Genomic DNA, 18,392 nt, shown 5'->3' on the forward strand with positions numbered 1-18,392 from the left:
ACTTTTTAACTTAAAAGCCCAAAATTAAACTCCTAACATTGTAGTTAGGCCTCTAAATAAAAAGTGACCTCCTTCTCTACAGTTGTGAGCAGCCAAAGAGGATAATGAGAGATACAGATGCTAAGTACATGTATTCAGGTTCATTAAGGTGTCTAACAAGGATTTGCACTCAATGCATTTTAACAATGATAGGACTAGTCTGCGACACATGCCTCTGCACTGTGCAGAAATGTCAGTATGTCCTTTCCCTCTTACTGGTCACCCTCACTACAGATGGACTTAACAACTGCACTGATATCAATAGCCTCAAGTTGCAGTGTTTTAGCTAACTTGTGTCACAGCAGGATTGTGGAAACACCAGTCAGCTTGTAACTGCAGCTGCTCACCACCTAGCAGCAGTATCCCCTACCCTTTTAAAGCAGCTAAAATGTATGTTTACCCCAGCCTAAATCACAGAGAAGGGCCTGTGCTAGAAATAAATCTAGTTCTGTTATTGTTGCTATTCTTTACAAGTCAGAGACAGCCTGTGAGAGAGAAAGTAAGAGAAACAGGGAAAAAAAGGACGGAGGAAAGTAGGGGGTAATGAGAAGGAAGAGACAGATTCAATATTTAAGCCAATTCATCCCTGTCTTCAGCAAATGACAGCAGGCGCTGGACAGACACAAACCTGTAATGATGTCTTCGATCTTCTGCTTGGCAAGTGGCTCCCTCATTCTTTGCAACAGGAACTCGATGTGGAGCAGGATGACCTTTCCAAGGTCAGGCGAGGACTCGAATCGCCCAGCAACAGACTTCAGAAAATCAAAACCCACCAACTCCCTGTTCACAAAGATGCATTTGTGAAAGAGCTATTAGCTTTCTCCTCTGGGAACTAACACATACACCCACGGAATACATTTCTCACTCAGATTACTTCTCACAAAAAAGAATCCAGATAACCTGACTCAGTTGTTCTCCAGTTCTTTAATTCTGTGGAGCAACTAATTAGAGAAAGATACCCTTCCTACATCAAGTATCCCATGCCACCTGCCTGACTGAAAATATACCCTTCTGAAGATGACAAGGATAGAGACCACGCACCCCACGTGTTCCACAGATCAGTGTGAGAACTGGCTCTTTAACCAGTAACCATTCATTTGGCCCCAGGATAAATCTGTTGCGTTAACCCATGAACACATACATTTAAAAAATATTCAAAGACTAATTAAAGCCCACAAAATAATGAAAGCTAGAAGTAAAGTTAAAACACTGTTCTGCATAGCTTTATGCATTCAAAACCAGAAACAAAAAGTGAAAATAGAGGAAATGGAACTTCCTTACTTACAGCCATTTCTTATCATCCAGACTCTTACTTTTTTTGTTTCCAAAACTACAGGCAGCAAGATCAGAATTTCAAAACCTTCAGTTTTTGATTTAGGCCACTGGGAATCTTATTTGCAGCTCTGCTATCACACATGGACTCAGAGTTTAGCCCTATGCTCAGTACATCATGGGAAGGAACTAGAAGCACTATGGGGTAATGTGCCCAAACCCTGAAAGAAGGGAGCACTTTGCAACACCCTCATAAGAACTATGCCTGTTGTTACAGGGCCCATCAAGGCAAATGCCAAAAGATATAGCCTTGCAGAGTAAGTGCTAATCCCTAGGAAGGCTCTTAATAGAGTGGCTAGACATTCATTTGAAGTGCATTACTAGCTATCTTATTATTCTCCCAAAGTTGTGGTGATCACCAATCATCTAGAGACACTCCTAGGTAAACATGTTCTGTAACATTATTTGTCATGTTGGTCTTCTATCCTAATTTGTCCCTACCAAGAAAACTACTAAAGCTGAACAAGTAATGACAGAGGTAGATACTGAATTTGACCAAAAATATTTTCTGTTTCGGTTTTGTCTAGCTACTTACTAGTGTACCAAAATATCCCGCAGCCCATTGCACAACAGTGCTGCCAAATCTGAGAAGTAGGCAGACTTGACGAGAAATTTGTAAAGAAAATTTAAAGCAGGCCCTAAACAGCAGTATCACATCACCTGAAAAAAAAACCCACCATCACATGGGCATGGATTGCTCACTCTTTCTGAGCAGTGGTTGGACAACTTGGAGGGAAACTGGTAGGCAGCCAGTTGCAGTCTCATAATTCAGAGCCTGCTGACGCCCACCAGCACAAGTTACAGCTAAATGGAGATAGTCATATTCATGCCAACAGAAAACAAGACATACCATGTCTCCCTCCCAGGACGTTCCATGGCATGGCATGCTCTTGACATGCACAGCCCTGACCCACCTATGCTGGGAAGTGGAGTGGCTGGCTAGTACAGGAGATGGCACACCATGCTCTTCCAGTTTCCACTAGCAAAAAGTTCTCTTGCCTGTGGGAAACTCTCCAGTGGCTTTCTCTGGCCAGTTAATTCACAGTGCAAAGAGACTTTAACAAACCAGAGAATATCATCCATCTCTCCTCTCTCTATATATACATAAAATATTTTGAGGGGTTTTTTTTAAAAGCTAAAAAGCACAGTGAATAACCTCTCCATCTCTAAAAGGATATGTGGTTCTAAAGACTTGTAAATTGCAATTTTTTCATAAACTAGCCTTAATGATTTATATTGTTTGAAAATTTCAGTCATGGCACCTCTTTACTTGTTCAGTTATTTGATGGTAAACGTTATTTCAAATAGCGAGGAATCACTCATCTCGGAAACTCAACGTGTTTTCCCTCTGATACAGGGGATAAGAAGGTTCCGCTACCTGTTGTGTTCCAGCAGCATCTTAGCAGTGTTCAAGCAGAAATCTAAAGATACCTCGTGATGCATAATTTCAGCAATAGCTAGAAAGAGGAGGGAACAGTAAAGATTACTGACACATTAAGGAAAATGAACTGTTTGCTCATGTCCCTTGCCTTCTCCTTCTTCATGTTTTCACTTTCGTTTCTAATTTGGTACTAATGAAGAGTTCCAAGCTGACAGCTCTGGGACATAAGTCCTCAGTCTACTCAAAACAAGAGCAGAACAGGCAGCAATAGTGTAAGCTTCCTCTTTATGTTTCTCCCTGAACCTGTGCCCCATCCTTGAACAGGAAGGACTATTTCATTAACTGACACCATATTCACTCTTCACTGCTTACGCTGCTGCATCTGTTCTATCTTTTAGTTCTCACAAGCTCCAGGGTCTGTCCTCCCTGGGGAAATGCATTTAAACTCTCAATCAACTACAAAATACATTTTTTCTTCCAACTCAAAATTTCATTGCAGCAGTGTTCCCATGATGCTATAGTAATATCAGTCAGATTTCCACATCACACATACCCGAAAACCAGACTGTGACATTTGGCAAATTAAGTCCCTTTCTCCTGAAGTAGACTGTGCAGTGATTTTGCTCTTGCCCTAACAACATTTAGCCTTGTTTCTTGGGCATGGAATATTATGATCCTGTTCTGAATCAAACACAGAACTGTGATACCTGAACTGAGGTCTTCATCAGCTGCTCCACTTTTCAGAAGGATTTGAATTTTCAAGAAAAACCCAGCTGGATGCAAATTCTCCTGCACATTAAGAAACAAAAGCATTATTTTGGACAGCCAAATTGTTTATGAACTCAAAGAACAATTTTAGCTAGCTCCTATTAGAGTCCTCACAACATACAGTACTGTCCAGTCTAAGCTTGAGTTTCTGAAGTGACAGGGCCATAAATAATAAGTGTAATCTTTTCTTCTGGAAAAACAGTAATCTTTCCTCCCAGAAGGTGATAATTACTCGTGACAAACTAGATGTCTACGTTTTTTTATTCTGTTGCTTAATTTTATGCTACCAAAAAGATTCTGAGGACAGCTCAAAATCAAAACACAGAAATCTGATGTAGCTGGATCCACTCAAACATGTTCAAGCACTTCCAAACAACAGCAGAGAGGGCCTGAAAGTCTGCAGTGAGGCCAAATTAGCTTGTCCCCCGCCTGTGGTTTAAGTCAGGTCTTCTGAAGCTCAGTCCTGTGCCCTTTTCCACTATGTCAAGCTCCCTCCAACCAATTAGTAATTCTGACTCTAACATGCTTACAGAACCAGACAGCTCAAACAACAATGATGGAATGTGCGTGAAATGATTTTGGAATGCTGGGGAGGATTATTATTATTTTCACAAGAGTTGAAAAATGCCACAGCTTCACTAGTACTCAGGGCTGCCATAATTCATGAGCCTGGTGAAATACTCTGTGAAAACAGTCAACATGACTAAATCCAAAATACTCAATGATGACGTTGGGATTTTGGTGTGATGCAATTTTAATCGTAATGAAGGAATTACAGAAATTCCCTTAACACTGTAATGCACAGAAACAGAGAAAACAGTATCCTACAGTCCTGTGCAATTCAGAAGCCAACATAAAATTTCCTTCATAGTTTTCCATACCATTGATAATACACTCAGAAAAGGATGGACAGGGGTATCAGTCAGCATGGTAGGTTCAAATCCATGCTCCTCCACAGATTTGCTGAAGTTACTTAGTCTTTTTCTGTGCCTCAGTTGCCCTCTGTAAGATGAAGATGAAGAGTACTTCTCTCCTTCCCTCCCTCACTGAAGTGTTGTAAGGGAGGGAAGACTGTACTGAAGACTGAAAAGCACTCAGTACTATGGTAATAAGTGCCATATGAATACCTAAATAGAGCACCCACCACCTTGATCTTTCCAGAATATTTGCTCACAACCAACTGGGATTTCAGATTTTACTTACAATCAAGAGCATTTTAAACTTATAAATCCTTTTTTAAGCAAAAAATAATGAAAATGATGGTTTAATGGTAAATGATGGGTAAACAAAGACAAATGCTACCATGATTTAATTTGTACCAGTTAATCTGATGGGACAGAAGCATGAAATTAACTGACAAAGAGAATTTCTACAAGTCCAACGTTTTATTGTTTCCCAGTCTGGCATCTGAAAAGCCAAGTTCCCAAATCTCACATGAACCGCTACTGAAGTCCACTTAACACATGCAGCTTTCTTGGGTATATGCCAGAAAAGTGCCAGCCACATCATGATCAACAGGAGTCCATTACAGATGGAAATACACAGCAGGAACAGATGCATAACCTGTAAAACTCAGCAGTGCTGCTTTACAGCAAGAGCCACCAGCGCAATATGAGCTTGTGAATATGGCAACTGATGTAAAGAAAACACAGCTATTACTCAGTGTCGAAGTCACCTCTGATGCAACTCCCCCGATTTCAACTGAGACACTCTAGTGATTAATTTATCACATTCCATTATTAGGCAAACAGACCAAAAAGAGGTTAGCTACTGTGTGGATTAGACATTACAGGAAGTTACAACCTTGTTAGCCAAGCTTATAGCCTGCAGAGCCTTGTCTTGATACACCTTGCAATCCCATTCCAAGTAGACAGTGGCTAATAACCGCAGCACTTTAGCCTAGAAAAAAGGACAAAATCTATATTTAAGCAGAATAACCATGAATGGCACCTGAATACTGCATAAAGGGCTGAAAAATGAGATGCTGAAACATAAATGTTTGGACAAGAAGTTCTATAGGTCAAAGGCCTATCTTTTTACTAATTGGCTGTAAAAGGCCTAGCATAATGTGTTGTTCCTTGATTGAGGATGCTAAGGACTACATAAATAATTGCATCCATGTATTTTCTCAGGCTGTCTTGACAAGGGATGCTGGTGGCTAAGCCTAACCTATACTTGACCTTTTTCCTAGTGAAGATTCAGAGAACCTTTAGCTCAATTTACTTGGTCAAGTTCTGGGTTGACCTACCCTAAGGGAAAGGCTGAATTTAGGTCAGGCTCTGCTAACACATATTCACAATATCTGACTTTCCATGACCACTTTTCCCAGTAAAGACAAAGCCTCTTGGTGTCATAGAGATACAGGCCAAAACAATGAGTACACCACTGAATCTGACCCCCTATATACCAAGTACCATTAAGTTTCATGCAGATCCTCCTATAGTGAGCCCAATCCCTCTAGTTATTTAAACCAATTCAATCCTCAGGAAAAAAACATTATTGTGCATTACAGGCAGAGAAGAGGAGAACTGGGGATGTGTCTACACGTGCTGATTTAAGGCACATTAGCCATTTTTAAGGCACTTAAGGTTGCGGGTCTAAACATGCACACCCTTAAGGCGCCTTAAAATCACAATTTTAAGCTATTCGCACCTAAATTCACCTGCAAAAGCGGGTATCAAATTTAGGCACAAATAGCTAAAGCACCTTAATGCACATGTAGATGCACTAAGGCACATTAATGCTCTCTATGTCGACTTACTTGGGACTAACTTTAGTTCCAAGTCGGTCCATACACCTCATTAATACGCCTTAATGTGTGCAGGTATAGACGCATGTCTAAATTGCCATGATGTGCATTAGACAAATGCGTATTTAGTTTAGGTGCACGTAAAAAGCACGTGTAGACATGCCCTGGGTGAAACATACCCAGATAATCCTAGCCAGCAAACCAAGCCTTTATGTTTCAGAAGAACTGGGAAAATGCAAAAGTCTCCATGTATGGGACCTGCAGGGAACTTCATCCCTGACCCCAAATCTGGTTAGCAGAATGATGCTGAACACCTGAGCAAGACACACCAGGTAGGCATCTGAAAAAAAAAAAATTCACCCTGGATCACTGGTCCATCCCATCCAATATTCTAATCTCCTATGTGGCTGACCCCACCCCCCAATACACACATGCATACACATACACACGTGTGCACACACTGAATTATGCTAACTGGGCATCAAGGGAGATCATTCTTCCTGACCCCTGCATAAAAGTACTTAAAACCCTGAGCATAAAATGTGGTTATAATCAGTGCCTTTATGCCAAGCCTCAAGTCTTAAGTATGTTGATGGAAATACAGGAAACCCTGCTCTCCACATGGCCCATGACTCTCAGATTCCAAAGCCAAAGGGACAACCATGACTATGCATCCCCAATTCTCACATAAGAAGGCCTTAAGGTTCATCCCAGAAATTAACTTAAAACATCTCATTTAGAAATGCATCTGGTTTTGTCTTAAAAACTGTAAGCAGCAGTAGTTCACCATCCCTAGTATCCAGTTTTAGGGCTACCCTCATTTCTGGGAAACATGTTCTGATACTACAGTTGAATTTGCTTCACTTCATCTTCCCACCACTGGCATTTGTTATGCTTTTGTCAGCAAGGCTGAAAAGTCCTCCTCTATCATACCTCTCCATACGCAAGTTCCAATACACAATACAGGTCATCAAGTAACCTCCCAAATGTCTCTCCAATAACAAGAATAAGGTAAGCTTTTAAGCTTTATCCAATAAAGGCTTGCTTTCTAGGACAGCAACCATTTCTATGGCTCTCCTTTGCTGTCTCCATTATTTCCAGATTCTTCCTAAAGTGTGGATACCACAAATGGACACAGTACTCTAATAGCAGTCATACAACTGCTCTGGGTTCTGCTGTAATTCTTCTCCAGAGATGCTAGCTGGTATAGAGTGTCAATGTACTAACATTTTATCTGTATAAAAACCTAAATGCAAATGTGATTAAGGCTGTAATTTCAATTTCTGCTCTCTCTGACTGCACCTGGGATCTGATGAAGTATCAATTGAATGATACTTCAATTCTGCAGACTAACTATCAGACACTTTTGAAAATCATGACTAAGAACCTCTGGTGCAGTTGTGCACACTCCAGACAGGCTTTGTGGAGACAATGTGTGCTACACAGTAAGGTTAAAGTGATGGCAATAATTACATCTTCCTACTGATGCGTTAGTAGTTCAGAAGCTTCTAACTATATATATTTCTTACCTGCATTTCTTGCCCAGTAGAGTATCTCTTATCCATCTTCCCAATTGCATAGCTCTGGCTACCATTGATAAAGGAAAACTAGAATCAGGAAAAATATGGTTCCATATCTCTGACACCCCTAATATATTACATACAAAAAAATTACCATGACTACAAAAGAGTAGGCCTTTACTGCAGGTCAGCTATACTGCAGTAACTGCCCACTTGCATGATCTTGCCTGGCAGCATTTGGAAACTAACTCATGGTAGCCTACTGACTTAATGAAAGAGGAGGAAGCTACCATGGTTTTGCTTCCACATACCATACAGTAAGAATGTGCACAAGGGCATCTACCACAGACTAGGCATTTTGTGGTAAAGCCCTGTGACTTAAATCAGTCCTTTGTGGCCCTTTATACTCCAATTTTAGTTATGTTCCAGATACATCCTGACCCACTCCCCACTTTTAAGGTAGGTAAAGACAGCCGTTCTGACCTGATAGGTGAAAAAACTAAGATACAGAGAATCAAGTAATATTGGCCAAGATTACAGTTAAATCAGCAGCAGAGCCAGAAACAGAACCTAGAATACTTGATTCCCAGTATTTTCCAAAAAAACTAAACACAGCACAGACAGGCTTGGAGGTTAACACCAGAGAAGTAAAACTCCGTAACAAGTGGTACATGAGTGGTACAAAGAGAGAACTAGGGATTTAAAAACAAAAACAGTCTTGCTGGGAATGTGTTTCCAGATCTGATAATATTCTCATTTTGAGATAACCTTATCCCCACTAGAGGGTGCCAAATCATTCTATCCAGAAAATGTTGGTATTTTGTGGAAGATTGATTTCATACTCAGATTTTCTCAGGGGCATTTTTCTGCACTCAGTGCCCCATCTACTACAAGAAAGAGAACAAGCAGTGTTCAAACTATCAGCCTTAATTAAGACTGTACACTGCCACATACCTTCCCTGGTTCCACATATACAACCTTAATGTTTGGGATTAGAAGGAACACCATCAACTCGATTTCTTATACAGGTCATTTTTAAAAAACAGGGTTTCTAATTTTCTGAGGAGGATTTTTCCTGATACCCTGAATTTTCCTTTTCTTTTTTAATCTTCATACATTACTTCCCTGCACCTTAACTTACCCACTTCTGAAACCTCCTTTCCCACCACAGAGTTTACATACCGTAAGTATTTGTAGGTAGTTAGCATGTTTTCATTTAGCCACAATAGACAGACGTAACTCACTTAATCTTTCATCCCAATAAATCCAGTTCCTTAATAATTTTTGTTGCTAATTTCTGGATTCTCTCTAGTTTGTCAACAATGTGATAACTCAAGGTCACTTGTGACAGCAGGTGGGCAGAAAAGGTATCCAAGCCTGCTATGGAGCTGCTCTGTGCCAGTGAATGTGACTGAGAGCACTAGAACAAGGAGAACTAATACATGAAACAAGGTAATTTTCACCAATAATACAATTAGGGCTTATAGTTAGGCATCTCCTTTCGGAAAAAAAAATCAAAGACCATTTACAAGAAATAGATGTAATACTGGCAAAATAGATATTTTCAGCACTTTTCAACACTTTCATTTCCCTTCAAATGTAGCAATATACCACTGCATTATGAAAGGCACAATAGCTGGAAACAGTCCTCCTACATCAGGTTCTCTTTGCATCTCTAAGCAGTTTGTTTGCAAATACGGAGAACTATGAATATAACTTCTGCATGCAACAAGGCCCCTTTTAGAATTATGAAAATCCATGCAAAGCAGTGGTGTGCAAGTGAGGCAACAAAATATGAATTTAAGAATGTGCCTGAAAATGGAGCAATTACCAGCATAAAGCTCTGCTTTGACTGGCAGCTAGAGTGTTAAACTAATTAATTTCATACCAGAGCTAATTGAAAATTCTCAATTTGTGTGAAAAAATGGTTGGTCTGTTTTTTTAAAAATGAGAATTTTTATTTTTAAGAAGTTTTTCATTGTTTTCCATTTTTTTATTAAATCCCCAAACTAAAAATATTTTGAGTTTCCCTTTCTCTATTCTTCAGCCACATTTTTTTTCTTCTCAGAAATAGGCTTTTCACCTAGTTTTTCTTTACACATTACCTGAGCCAGAAGGAGCTCTGTTCATACCTCTTCTGCTCATATGTTTCCACTCCAAAGTTATAGCAAAGGAGAGACAGGTAACAAGTCTGCAAATAAAAACAATGTTTTTTCAGTTCTTGAAGGGGCTTATTGAGATCTATGGCAGCTCAGTTCCAGACACAGTTAAAACACCTTTTATATCAAAGCTCTATCCACTACTATTGGAGGTGATTTTGCAGGAAGGTGAAGGAATGTGACTAAAATTGGAGTCTTGATCCATGACAAAAATAAAGCAACATAAATAAATCTCCCAAGGTCATACAGAACAGCAGAACTGGTCAAGCATACTGTAGCTCATATGCATCATTGAAAAAGAACTGTAGAGAAATAAGAGAGAAAATTAGGATACAAAAGGAAAAAATGGAGAACTAAAAGTGAATTTTAAAAAATAACAAAACCTATCCAAAAGCCTGGCACAAGAATGTCCTGAAGCCAAGAGAGGTGTTTTTAAAAGACTGAAAGAAGAAGGTAACAACTCCTCCACAATATCCACAATAGTTTTTTTGTTTTTTTTCAGGAGTAGGAGGGACGGGGAAGGCAGAGTATAAAGGAGGGAGAAAGGGGGTGATTTTCTTTTTGATTAAAGCAGGAACCACTGTTCTGCATGATTTGGGGAGATAGTCTTATGTGATTACTCAGACCACTGCTCTGAGGAGGCACTTCTCTGTGAGGAAGGCATCTGTCCACCAAAATCTCTCCTCAATATTATCTGCAAATGTTATCACTTAATCAGAATGAGAACAAAAATCAAGTGCAAATAAACTGTTAGCATTTACAAAACTTCGTCTTTCGAATAACTTCTTCTCCCAGCTGTAAACACTGCCTCTTGTAAGTGCTATGTAGGAGCCCAAAGGAATCTCTCCAGTGAAGCCAACAGCACCACCATGCAAAATCCTATCTTGCTACACACAAATCTCTTTCTGATCTCCCTGCAGCCAGGAATGAAAAGCACAGGTCACCTGCCAATGCACAAGTAGAGAATGGTCACTCATGGAAGCAGACTCCAAAATGCTTCACAACATTAAGGAAAACTGTGATTTTCCTCCTCAAAAGATAATTTAACTTGTTGATAACCCCGCAGGTAAAGTGTCGAGCAAGGTAGGATCCCTCACGTAACCCTACAACAGTGGTTCTCAAGCATTTTCTACAGAAGCCACCCCTCAGAAAATGCCAGCTCTTAGTTTTTTCATTTTTGTTTTCGCTACAGAAAAATAATTGAAAAAATATTCTGTTGCAAATAACCCAGAAAGATCATAGGTGGGAATGTTTTCAATACTACGGATTCCTCTGTGGAACCTCTGGGTTTATCTTGAGAGACAGTAGGCAGGGTAGACCTGTATCTTACAAACTAAATTAGAGATATATAGCATTGGGTATATTAGCATGCAATTATATATTATATAAGTGTTATATATGAGAAATACTAGCACTTACTCTATAAGGTACAAATCTACCTGCCTTCTGTCTGACCTCAGACTAACACGGCTACTTACCTCTCTCTATCTTGTGTATAGTGGTTGCACACCTAACAGTACTAACACCGCATAGCGCCCTGCAGCACCCCTGAAAGGATCTCAAGGTACTCCAGGGTGTCACAACACCTGGTTGAAACATTACTGCTCTGGAGGCATACATCTTCTCCACTAACATGCTTGGAACAGAGGAGTTGCAAGCATTAATTAAAAGCTGCTTCTCAGATGAATGGCTGAATAGCTGGCTGGCTATATCAGCCATATCACCAGCTCTTCCCACCAGCAACAATCCTCTAAACTACAAGTGATTGATACACTCCTGAGATTTCATCCCGTAGGTCAAAATAACTGCTTGCTCCTTCTTTCTTTCTCATCCTTCCAATTACCATTAGTTCCTACTTAAAATAAATGCAAATCACATCTTTTATGAAGAGAAACTCTTTCCCTGTCTGCTTCAATGCCTGTGGTTTGTGAATTGTGAGTTCCTTAGACACCAGGTTTAACATTATTTAATGGAGGAGTTTAGCTGGAAAGCATGCAACTCATTTCAAATTAAATGAATAGTAGCAACACAAAGACCCTAGTGAGTCATGGTAACAATTCAGCCAAGGACTGCAGCTTTGCCTTTGCTATGAAAGTAGAACCTCCTCAAGTGAGTTACCAGCACTGATACTCTGACTGGGTTGGGGCGAGGACTGCAGAAACCAATTAAATCCTAGCCAACTACAATATGTACAATACTGCATTTCACTTCCCCATGTTTTATTTCAGCTTTCTCCTGTCCCTTCAAACTTTATCACCTACTTAATAAAGAGAAGGAACAAAACATCACAAACGTATTTCAAATATTGAATTAGGAAAGGGTACTGCTAAAATACACAAAAGAAAAAAGAACAAATCACAATATGACCAGAATTAAGGATAACAAAAAGTCCTTTTTCAAATGCATAGGGAGTAAGAAGAAGGCACCAGGTAACGTGGGGCCCCTACAGGACAGGCTTGGCAATCTAGTGATTGCAGCAAAGGAAAAAGCCGATCTCTTCAACAAGTTCTTTGCCTCCATATTTCTGAGCACAGACTGGGACAACTCCCCCACTAGGATTACAGACAGACTCAGGGGACACAACACCATGCCTAGGGTCAGGGACAATCTAGTTAGGGAACTTCTGGAGGGGCTGGATATGTTTAAATCAGCAGGTCCGGATGCTCTTCATCCGAGGGCACTGAGGGAATTGATGGAGGTCATAGCAGGGCCCCTGACACGGCTGTATGAGCAATCGTGGTGCTCTGGCCATGTACCAGAGGACTGGAAAAGGCCCAGTGTGGTCCCCATTTACAAGAAGGGGAGAAAGGAGGACCCGGGTAACTACAGGCCAGTTAGTCTCACCTCAGTCCTTGGGAAGACCTTTGAGAAAATTATCAAAGAGGACATCCGCAAGGGCCCAGCATGGCAGGTAATGCTCAGGGGCAACCAACACAGGTACACTGCAGGCAGATTCTGCCTGACTAACGTTGTTTCCTTTTACGACCAGGTCAACAAGTCCTTGGATGCGGGCATTGAGGTGGATGTCGTCTACCTGGACTTCAAGAAGGCCTTTGACACTGTTTCTCACCCCATGCTCATAAAAAAACTATGCGACTGCAGCACTGATGCCTAAAGTCAGATGGGTGGCAAATTGGCTCGACAGTCACACCCAGAGAGTGGTGGTGGACAGGTCATTATTGACCTGGAGGGATGTGGGCAGTGGAGTTCCCCAGGGCTCGGTCCTCAGGCCTGTGCTATTCAACATCTTTATCAGCAACTTGGAGGTTGGAGTGGAAAGCATACTATCCAGATTCATTGATGACACAAAGATGTGGGGAGAAGTGGGCACGCTGGAGGGGAGGGACAAAATCCAACTAGATCTAGACAGGTTACAGAGGTGGGTGGATGAGAATAGGATGGAATTCAGCACAGACAAGTGCAAGGTGCTGCATCTAGGGAGCAGGAAACTGAAACACATCTATAGGCTGGGGAACACCCTTCTAACAACACAGTGGCTGAAAGGGATCTTGGAGTCATTGTCGACTACAGATGCATCACAAGCAGGCCCAGGGAGGTGATCCTTCCCCTGTATGCGGTACTGGTCAAGCCGCAGTTGGAGTACTGCATCCAGTTCTGGGCACTGCACTTCAAGAGGGATGTGGCTAACCTTGAGAGGGTTCAGAGGAAGGCCACTCGCATGGTCAGGGGGCAGCAGGCCAGGCCCTACGAAGATAGACTAAAGGGCCTGAATCTATTCAGCCTCCACAAGAGAAGACTGAGAGGGGATCTGGTGGCTGTCTATAAACTCACCAGGGGGGACCAGCAGAAAACAGGTGAGGTTCTGTTCCCGTGGGCACCACTGGGGATAACAAGAAATAACGGCCATAAATTGATTGAGCGTAGGTTCAGGCTTGATATCAGGAGGCATTACTTTATGGTTAGGGCTATGAGGCTCTGGAATGGGCTCCCAAGGGAGGTGGTGATCTCCCATACCTTGGGGGTATTCAAGAGGAGGTTGGATAGATATCTGACTGGGGTATTATGATCCCAGCACATGTTCCTGCCCAGGGCAGGGGGTCGGACTTGAAGATCTGTTCAGGTCCCTTCCGACCCTAGAAACTATGAAACTATATTTAGAGAAATAAAGCTGGTATGTTCATATACATATTGTTAACAGTGCGAAACAAACAAGGAAAAGGCACAGAATAGATGCAAATGGAACAGTCTCACAGTGGTTTTCAGAAGTTCGCATGGCATCAGTTGCTTGGTAATACATTAAACAAGAAGCAAGACATTTTCAAACTTTTGGAAAGGTACAGGAAAACTGATTTTACTGACCTCTTTTGGCAGCCTCATCAACATGTCCTTGCAGCGCTGCACACACATCACTGCCTTTTGAAAATCCCCTTGAGCAACAGCCTAAGAAAGTAACAGATGTGCCAATAAACTGTTAAACAATTTGTCTTCAAAAATAATTCCATATCCTGCTTCTCTAAGAAAGTGTATCTTCTATGCACTCTAGCACATATGGCATAGCCAGTTGTAACATGAGAAAACTATACTTAACATCCTGCTAGCAGGTTTTCTTATACAGTAGCACAAGGGCATTTTATAAAAACATGAAGAGACACTCTCCCACCCTAAGATTAGTGTGAACAGAAAGAACTAACATGATAATTTCCTTCAAATGCTAAAACTGCCATTCAAATACAAACAATATGGTATGACACAGCTCAGCAGACTTAATATTCTCTCTCTCCAGCCACACTGGACTCTCCCTTATTCCCCCCTACTCTCCCCTTCCAGCCATACAACTCAAAGACTGAGTTAAAATTCTCAGACATTTTTGGGCTAACTGTTGTGTTTTGGAATCTTCCATTTTTGATTCTGAGATCCCAGTAAAGCATTTTGGACTTTGCATACAAAACACACTGGTAAATAGGCCTCCTTATGTTTGCACCCCAATGTCTGTAACACCCTGTAGCATTACCAGTACCAAATATGCAAAAATATCCAGTCAAATCTCCTGACCAAAATCATTACTAGATTGCTTTATAAATCACAAGATTTTTCTATGTATATTTGGGATGTTTCATTTGCTTTTAACTCTTTGGAGTACATTCATGACTAATTTTAATGTTTTTCTCCTTAAAAAGATTTTTTTAATTACAGCTGATTCTCACCTCTTTGAGAACACCATTAAAATATCATGAGACTATCAGATTATATGCCACCTTCCTCACAAGGTCTCAGGGCATCTTACAGAAGACAGCAAATTTATAAAATAGATGAAGAACAAAGCAGGAAAAACAAAATAACATGTAAAAGTAATAGGGTATTGAGATAATTTATAGAACAAAACCCCTAAACAATAATTCAGTTTAGCCTTGCCTGCTAAACACCTGCTCAGACAGTACAGTCTTACAGCACTTCCTGAAGATGACCAGGCTCAAGCTCTGGTAGGCCGCAAGAGGATGGGGTTCCAGAGCTGAGGAGCGACTATCAAAAACAACCTCCCACTTGTTTGTGAACTTGGCACATTGATGGTACTTGCAGAAGGATGTCCTTGGCTGACTTTAGGGATTACGATATGCCATAAGGGAGAAAGTAGTCCCTTAGGTACACAAGCCACTTAAGGCCTTGTAAATCAAAACCAGCACGTTGAATTACACCCAGAAAGTTGCTAGGAGTCAATGCAGACTCTGGAGCACTGGAGTTATAGGCTCCCAGTGACCCACCCCCATCAGAAGGTAGGCTGCTATGTTCTGTACCAGCTGCACCTTACAGGCATCAAGGACAGGTCCACATATATGCCAGAACTGATGAAATGATGAGAGTTAGCAACATTGATTCCCCTGCTGTTACAAGCCTTACACTAAAACACCATGTGTGCATGTGCCTAAATGCAAATCATTTATCTCAAGATCACCATCTAATGAATGCATGAGTGGGCAAACTGTGGCACAGGTGCCACAAGTGACATGGGCAGACATCAGGGAGGGGATGGGCAATGCTGTGGCAGAAAAGGCAGAAAGCAAAGCAGCAAACCAAGCAGGGAGTACAGGGAAGGAGGAAGGAAAGTAGAAGACTGGATCAGGCAGGGAGCACAGGACTGGGAGAAGAAACTAAAGCAGATCGGGCAAGGGAAGAGGACTGGAGTGGCACTTGGGAGGGTGCAGGGTTAATCTGTGGCATGCCTGCCAAAATGGTTTGCTCCCATTGGTCTAGCGGTATCTAAAAGTACTAGCATTTGTTGTAATGTTCATGAGTTTGTGGGTTCAATCAAATTATTATGCACTGCAAATGCCTTCCTGTGTGCAGCTTTTTATCAGCCACCTCTTAAATAATGGTACTTCAGTATTATTCAGCTACTCCTTAGATAGTGGTACTTGAGCTGCAGAATACTGGCACAGAGATAAATAGCTGTGAATTAACCAATGTTCCTAAAAATATGTTGTTCGACCATGGATTCTAGGGGACCCAGGTTCCAAAGTAACCTCACATATCTTGCTTCTTCAGACAATGAAACACAGAGCTTCCTTGAGTGTACTTAATTTAAGACTCAAAAAGATAGCTGGCTGCTTTATAAAGACCCCCTGCTAGCCAAATCAAAGAGAAACAAGTGCTTAAGAGAGTATCTAAACAATACTGCAGAGAAGATTATGATAAATTAGCAGAGATACCTATCTAAAGGGAACATTAAAAATATTTACATAATTGCAACGTTGAGGGCACAGATCAAATTTGAGACCTTACAGCAAAGCAAAGTAAACTTTTTTTTTCCATTTGACAACCAGAGTTCACACTGCTAACAAGTGGGTCAGAGCTCTCCTTTCACCATCCAATCACTCCAAGGCTGGTGACACACACAGAAAACTGGTCAGGACACGTACTGATTCAGCCTGGTAAGACAGCACTTTGAACAGGTCCTTCTCCACATCAGCTTTGTGCACATGTATATCTGCTTCCCCATTACTCCTCTTCATTAATCTGGTGTACAGGTTTTCTATACTCTGGAAAACAAAGCAATCATCCAGGGAGCTATTACTCACCTGTGAAACGTACAAATAGGCACATTTGCAAGAGACTGGAACTAAGCAGAAACTTACTTTTATAGCAATCTCAAGAAAACAGTCAGCAAGGACAGCTTTTCCAATATCCACCCACCCTTTTCCCGTCTTCATGGTCATCTAAAAAATAAAAATAAAATGTGTCTTCTGAAAATTCATCAACTTCCAAACCAGTTGATATTGGCCGTCATTATGTCTGTACATGTACCTAATACTACAGCCTTTACAATTAATTTAACAATTGCCTCTTTATATACAGTTCCATTCATTTTAATGCAGCACAAAGAGACTTACAGATTTCATGAGGATGCTGAAACAAAAAGTCAATTAACTTTTCAACACTTTATTGAACTGATACCAGAAAGGTGGTGCTCTTGGTTGATATGTGCAAGACCTCAGAAGCTCCTTTTCACACTACAGGATGAACTGTTCACTGTAGGTTTACTAAAGCAGCCAAGGTTCATAACAGCATTCCTAAAAACTCCTCGCTATGGTGGGAGAACCAGATGTCCTTATGATGATATAAGCCCACCCCTGGCATTTCCTGAGAAATTCAAGGTATGTATTTCACCCATTTTCCTGAATGACACTACCACCTCCAAATAACATTCCAAGATTTCCATTCGTGATCTACTGCTCTATTTATGCTCATATTATTTAGCTACTTACCAGAATCTGCCTTCGCACAGTTTCTTCCGAGGAACTGTTATCTTCACACAGCAATGCTAGCCTACAAGCAACATGGCGCACTGCAAGAAAACAATGTATGCACATAACTGGGAGGGGCACTTCTCCCCTTTCAGTCCTTATGAAGGCAAAAACTGAGAGAAGTTACTTCTTCACCAATTAGAAGTGATAATTTATTGGCAAATGTAACCTCCCAAAAGCCTAACTACCTAAGCCCTGTTGTGTGTGTCGACTGTTCTGAGTAACTACAGTAAACTGGAAGTCAGCACAAGAGCTTAGTATTGACATTCTTGAGCGCAGGTCTCTGAATGTAAATCTGCTATGGATTACCAGTTCCACTCCAGGCAACATCCAAGACCAGACCTGTATGGAAGTCCACTACTGACAACAACAACCTGTAAAAATTTATCCTCTGCAAACTATGTAGAGTAATATTTGTTCATGCCATATGAGACTTGAGCCCATTCCAACTACAGTTAACACACATTTCACCCTTCACTTCCATGAGGGGAGAATTAGACTCCACGTATGCAAGACCAAAAGACCCCAGCCCCTACATGGGTATAAACTCTGGAGAAGACTTCACTGAAATTGAAGTCTTCTAGAGAACACTTCAACCTCATTCTGCACTGGATGTAGAACATTCTGATGGCCACAAGGCTTGTGCTGCAAAGCATCCCCAATCTTAGTTATGCCAAAAGTACC

At 41.1% G+C, this 18,392-nt stretch overlaps 1 protein-coding gene across 3 annotated transcripts in view; it reads right to left on the minus strand.

Annotated features, from left to right (window-relative positions):
* TEX11 (testis expressed 11) overlaps positions 1-18,392 on the minus strand; it is a 62,085-nt gene that overhangs the window by 35,563 nt on the left and 8,130 nt on the right. For all 3 annotated transcript variants that reach the window (XM_059732939.1, XM_059732940.1, XM_019492859.2), the window contains exons 4-13: positions 17,670-17,749; positions 17,040-17,120; positions 16,824-16,943; positions 14,269-14,349; positions 9,895-9,980; positions 7,799-7,856; positions 5,324-5,419; positions 3,460-3,541; positions 2,750-2,828; positions 668-819 (exon numbers count right to left, since the gene is read on the minus strand). In XM_059732939.1, coding sequence (XP_059588922.1) covers positions 668-819; positions 2,750-2,828; positions 3,460-3,541; positions 5,324-5,419; positions 7,799-7,856; positions 9,895-9,980; positions 14,269-14,349; positions 16,824-16,943; positions 17,040-17,120; positions 17,670-17,749 — 915 coding nt within the window. The remainder of the gene's footprint in view (positions 1-667; positions 820-2,749; positions 2,829-3,459; positions 3,542-5,323; positions 5,420-7,798; positions 7,857-9,894; positions 9,981-14,268; positions 14,350-16,823; positions 16,944-17,039; positions 17,121-17,669; positions 17,750-18,392) is intronic.

This window comes from Alligator mississippiensis, chromosome 8, assembly GCF_030867095.1.
Source record: "Alligator mississippiensis isolate rAllMis1 chromosome 8, rAllMis1, whole genome shotgun sequence".
In the NCBI taxonomy this organism is placed as follows: Eukaryota; Metazoa; Chordata; order Crocodylia; family Alligatoridae; genus Alligator; species Alligator mississippiensis.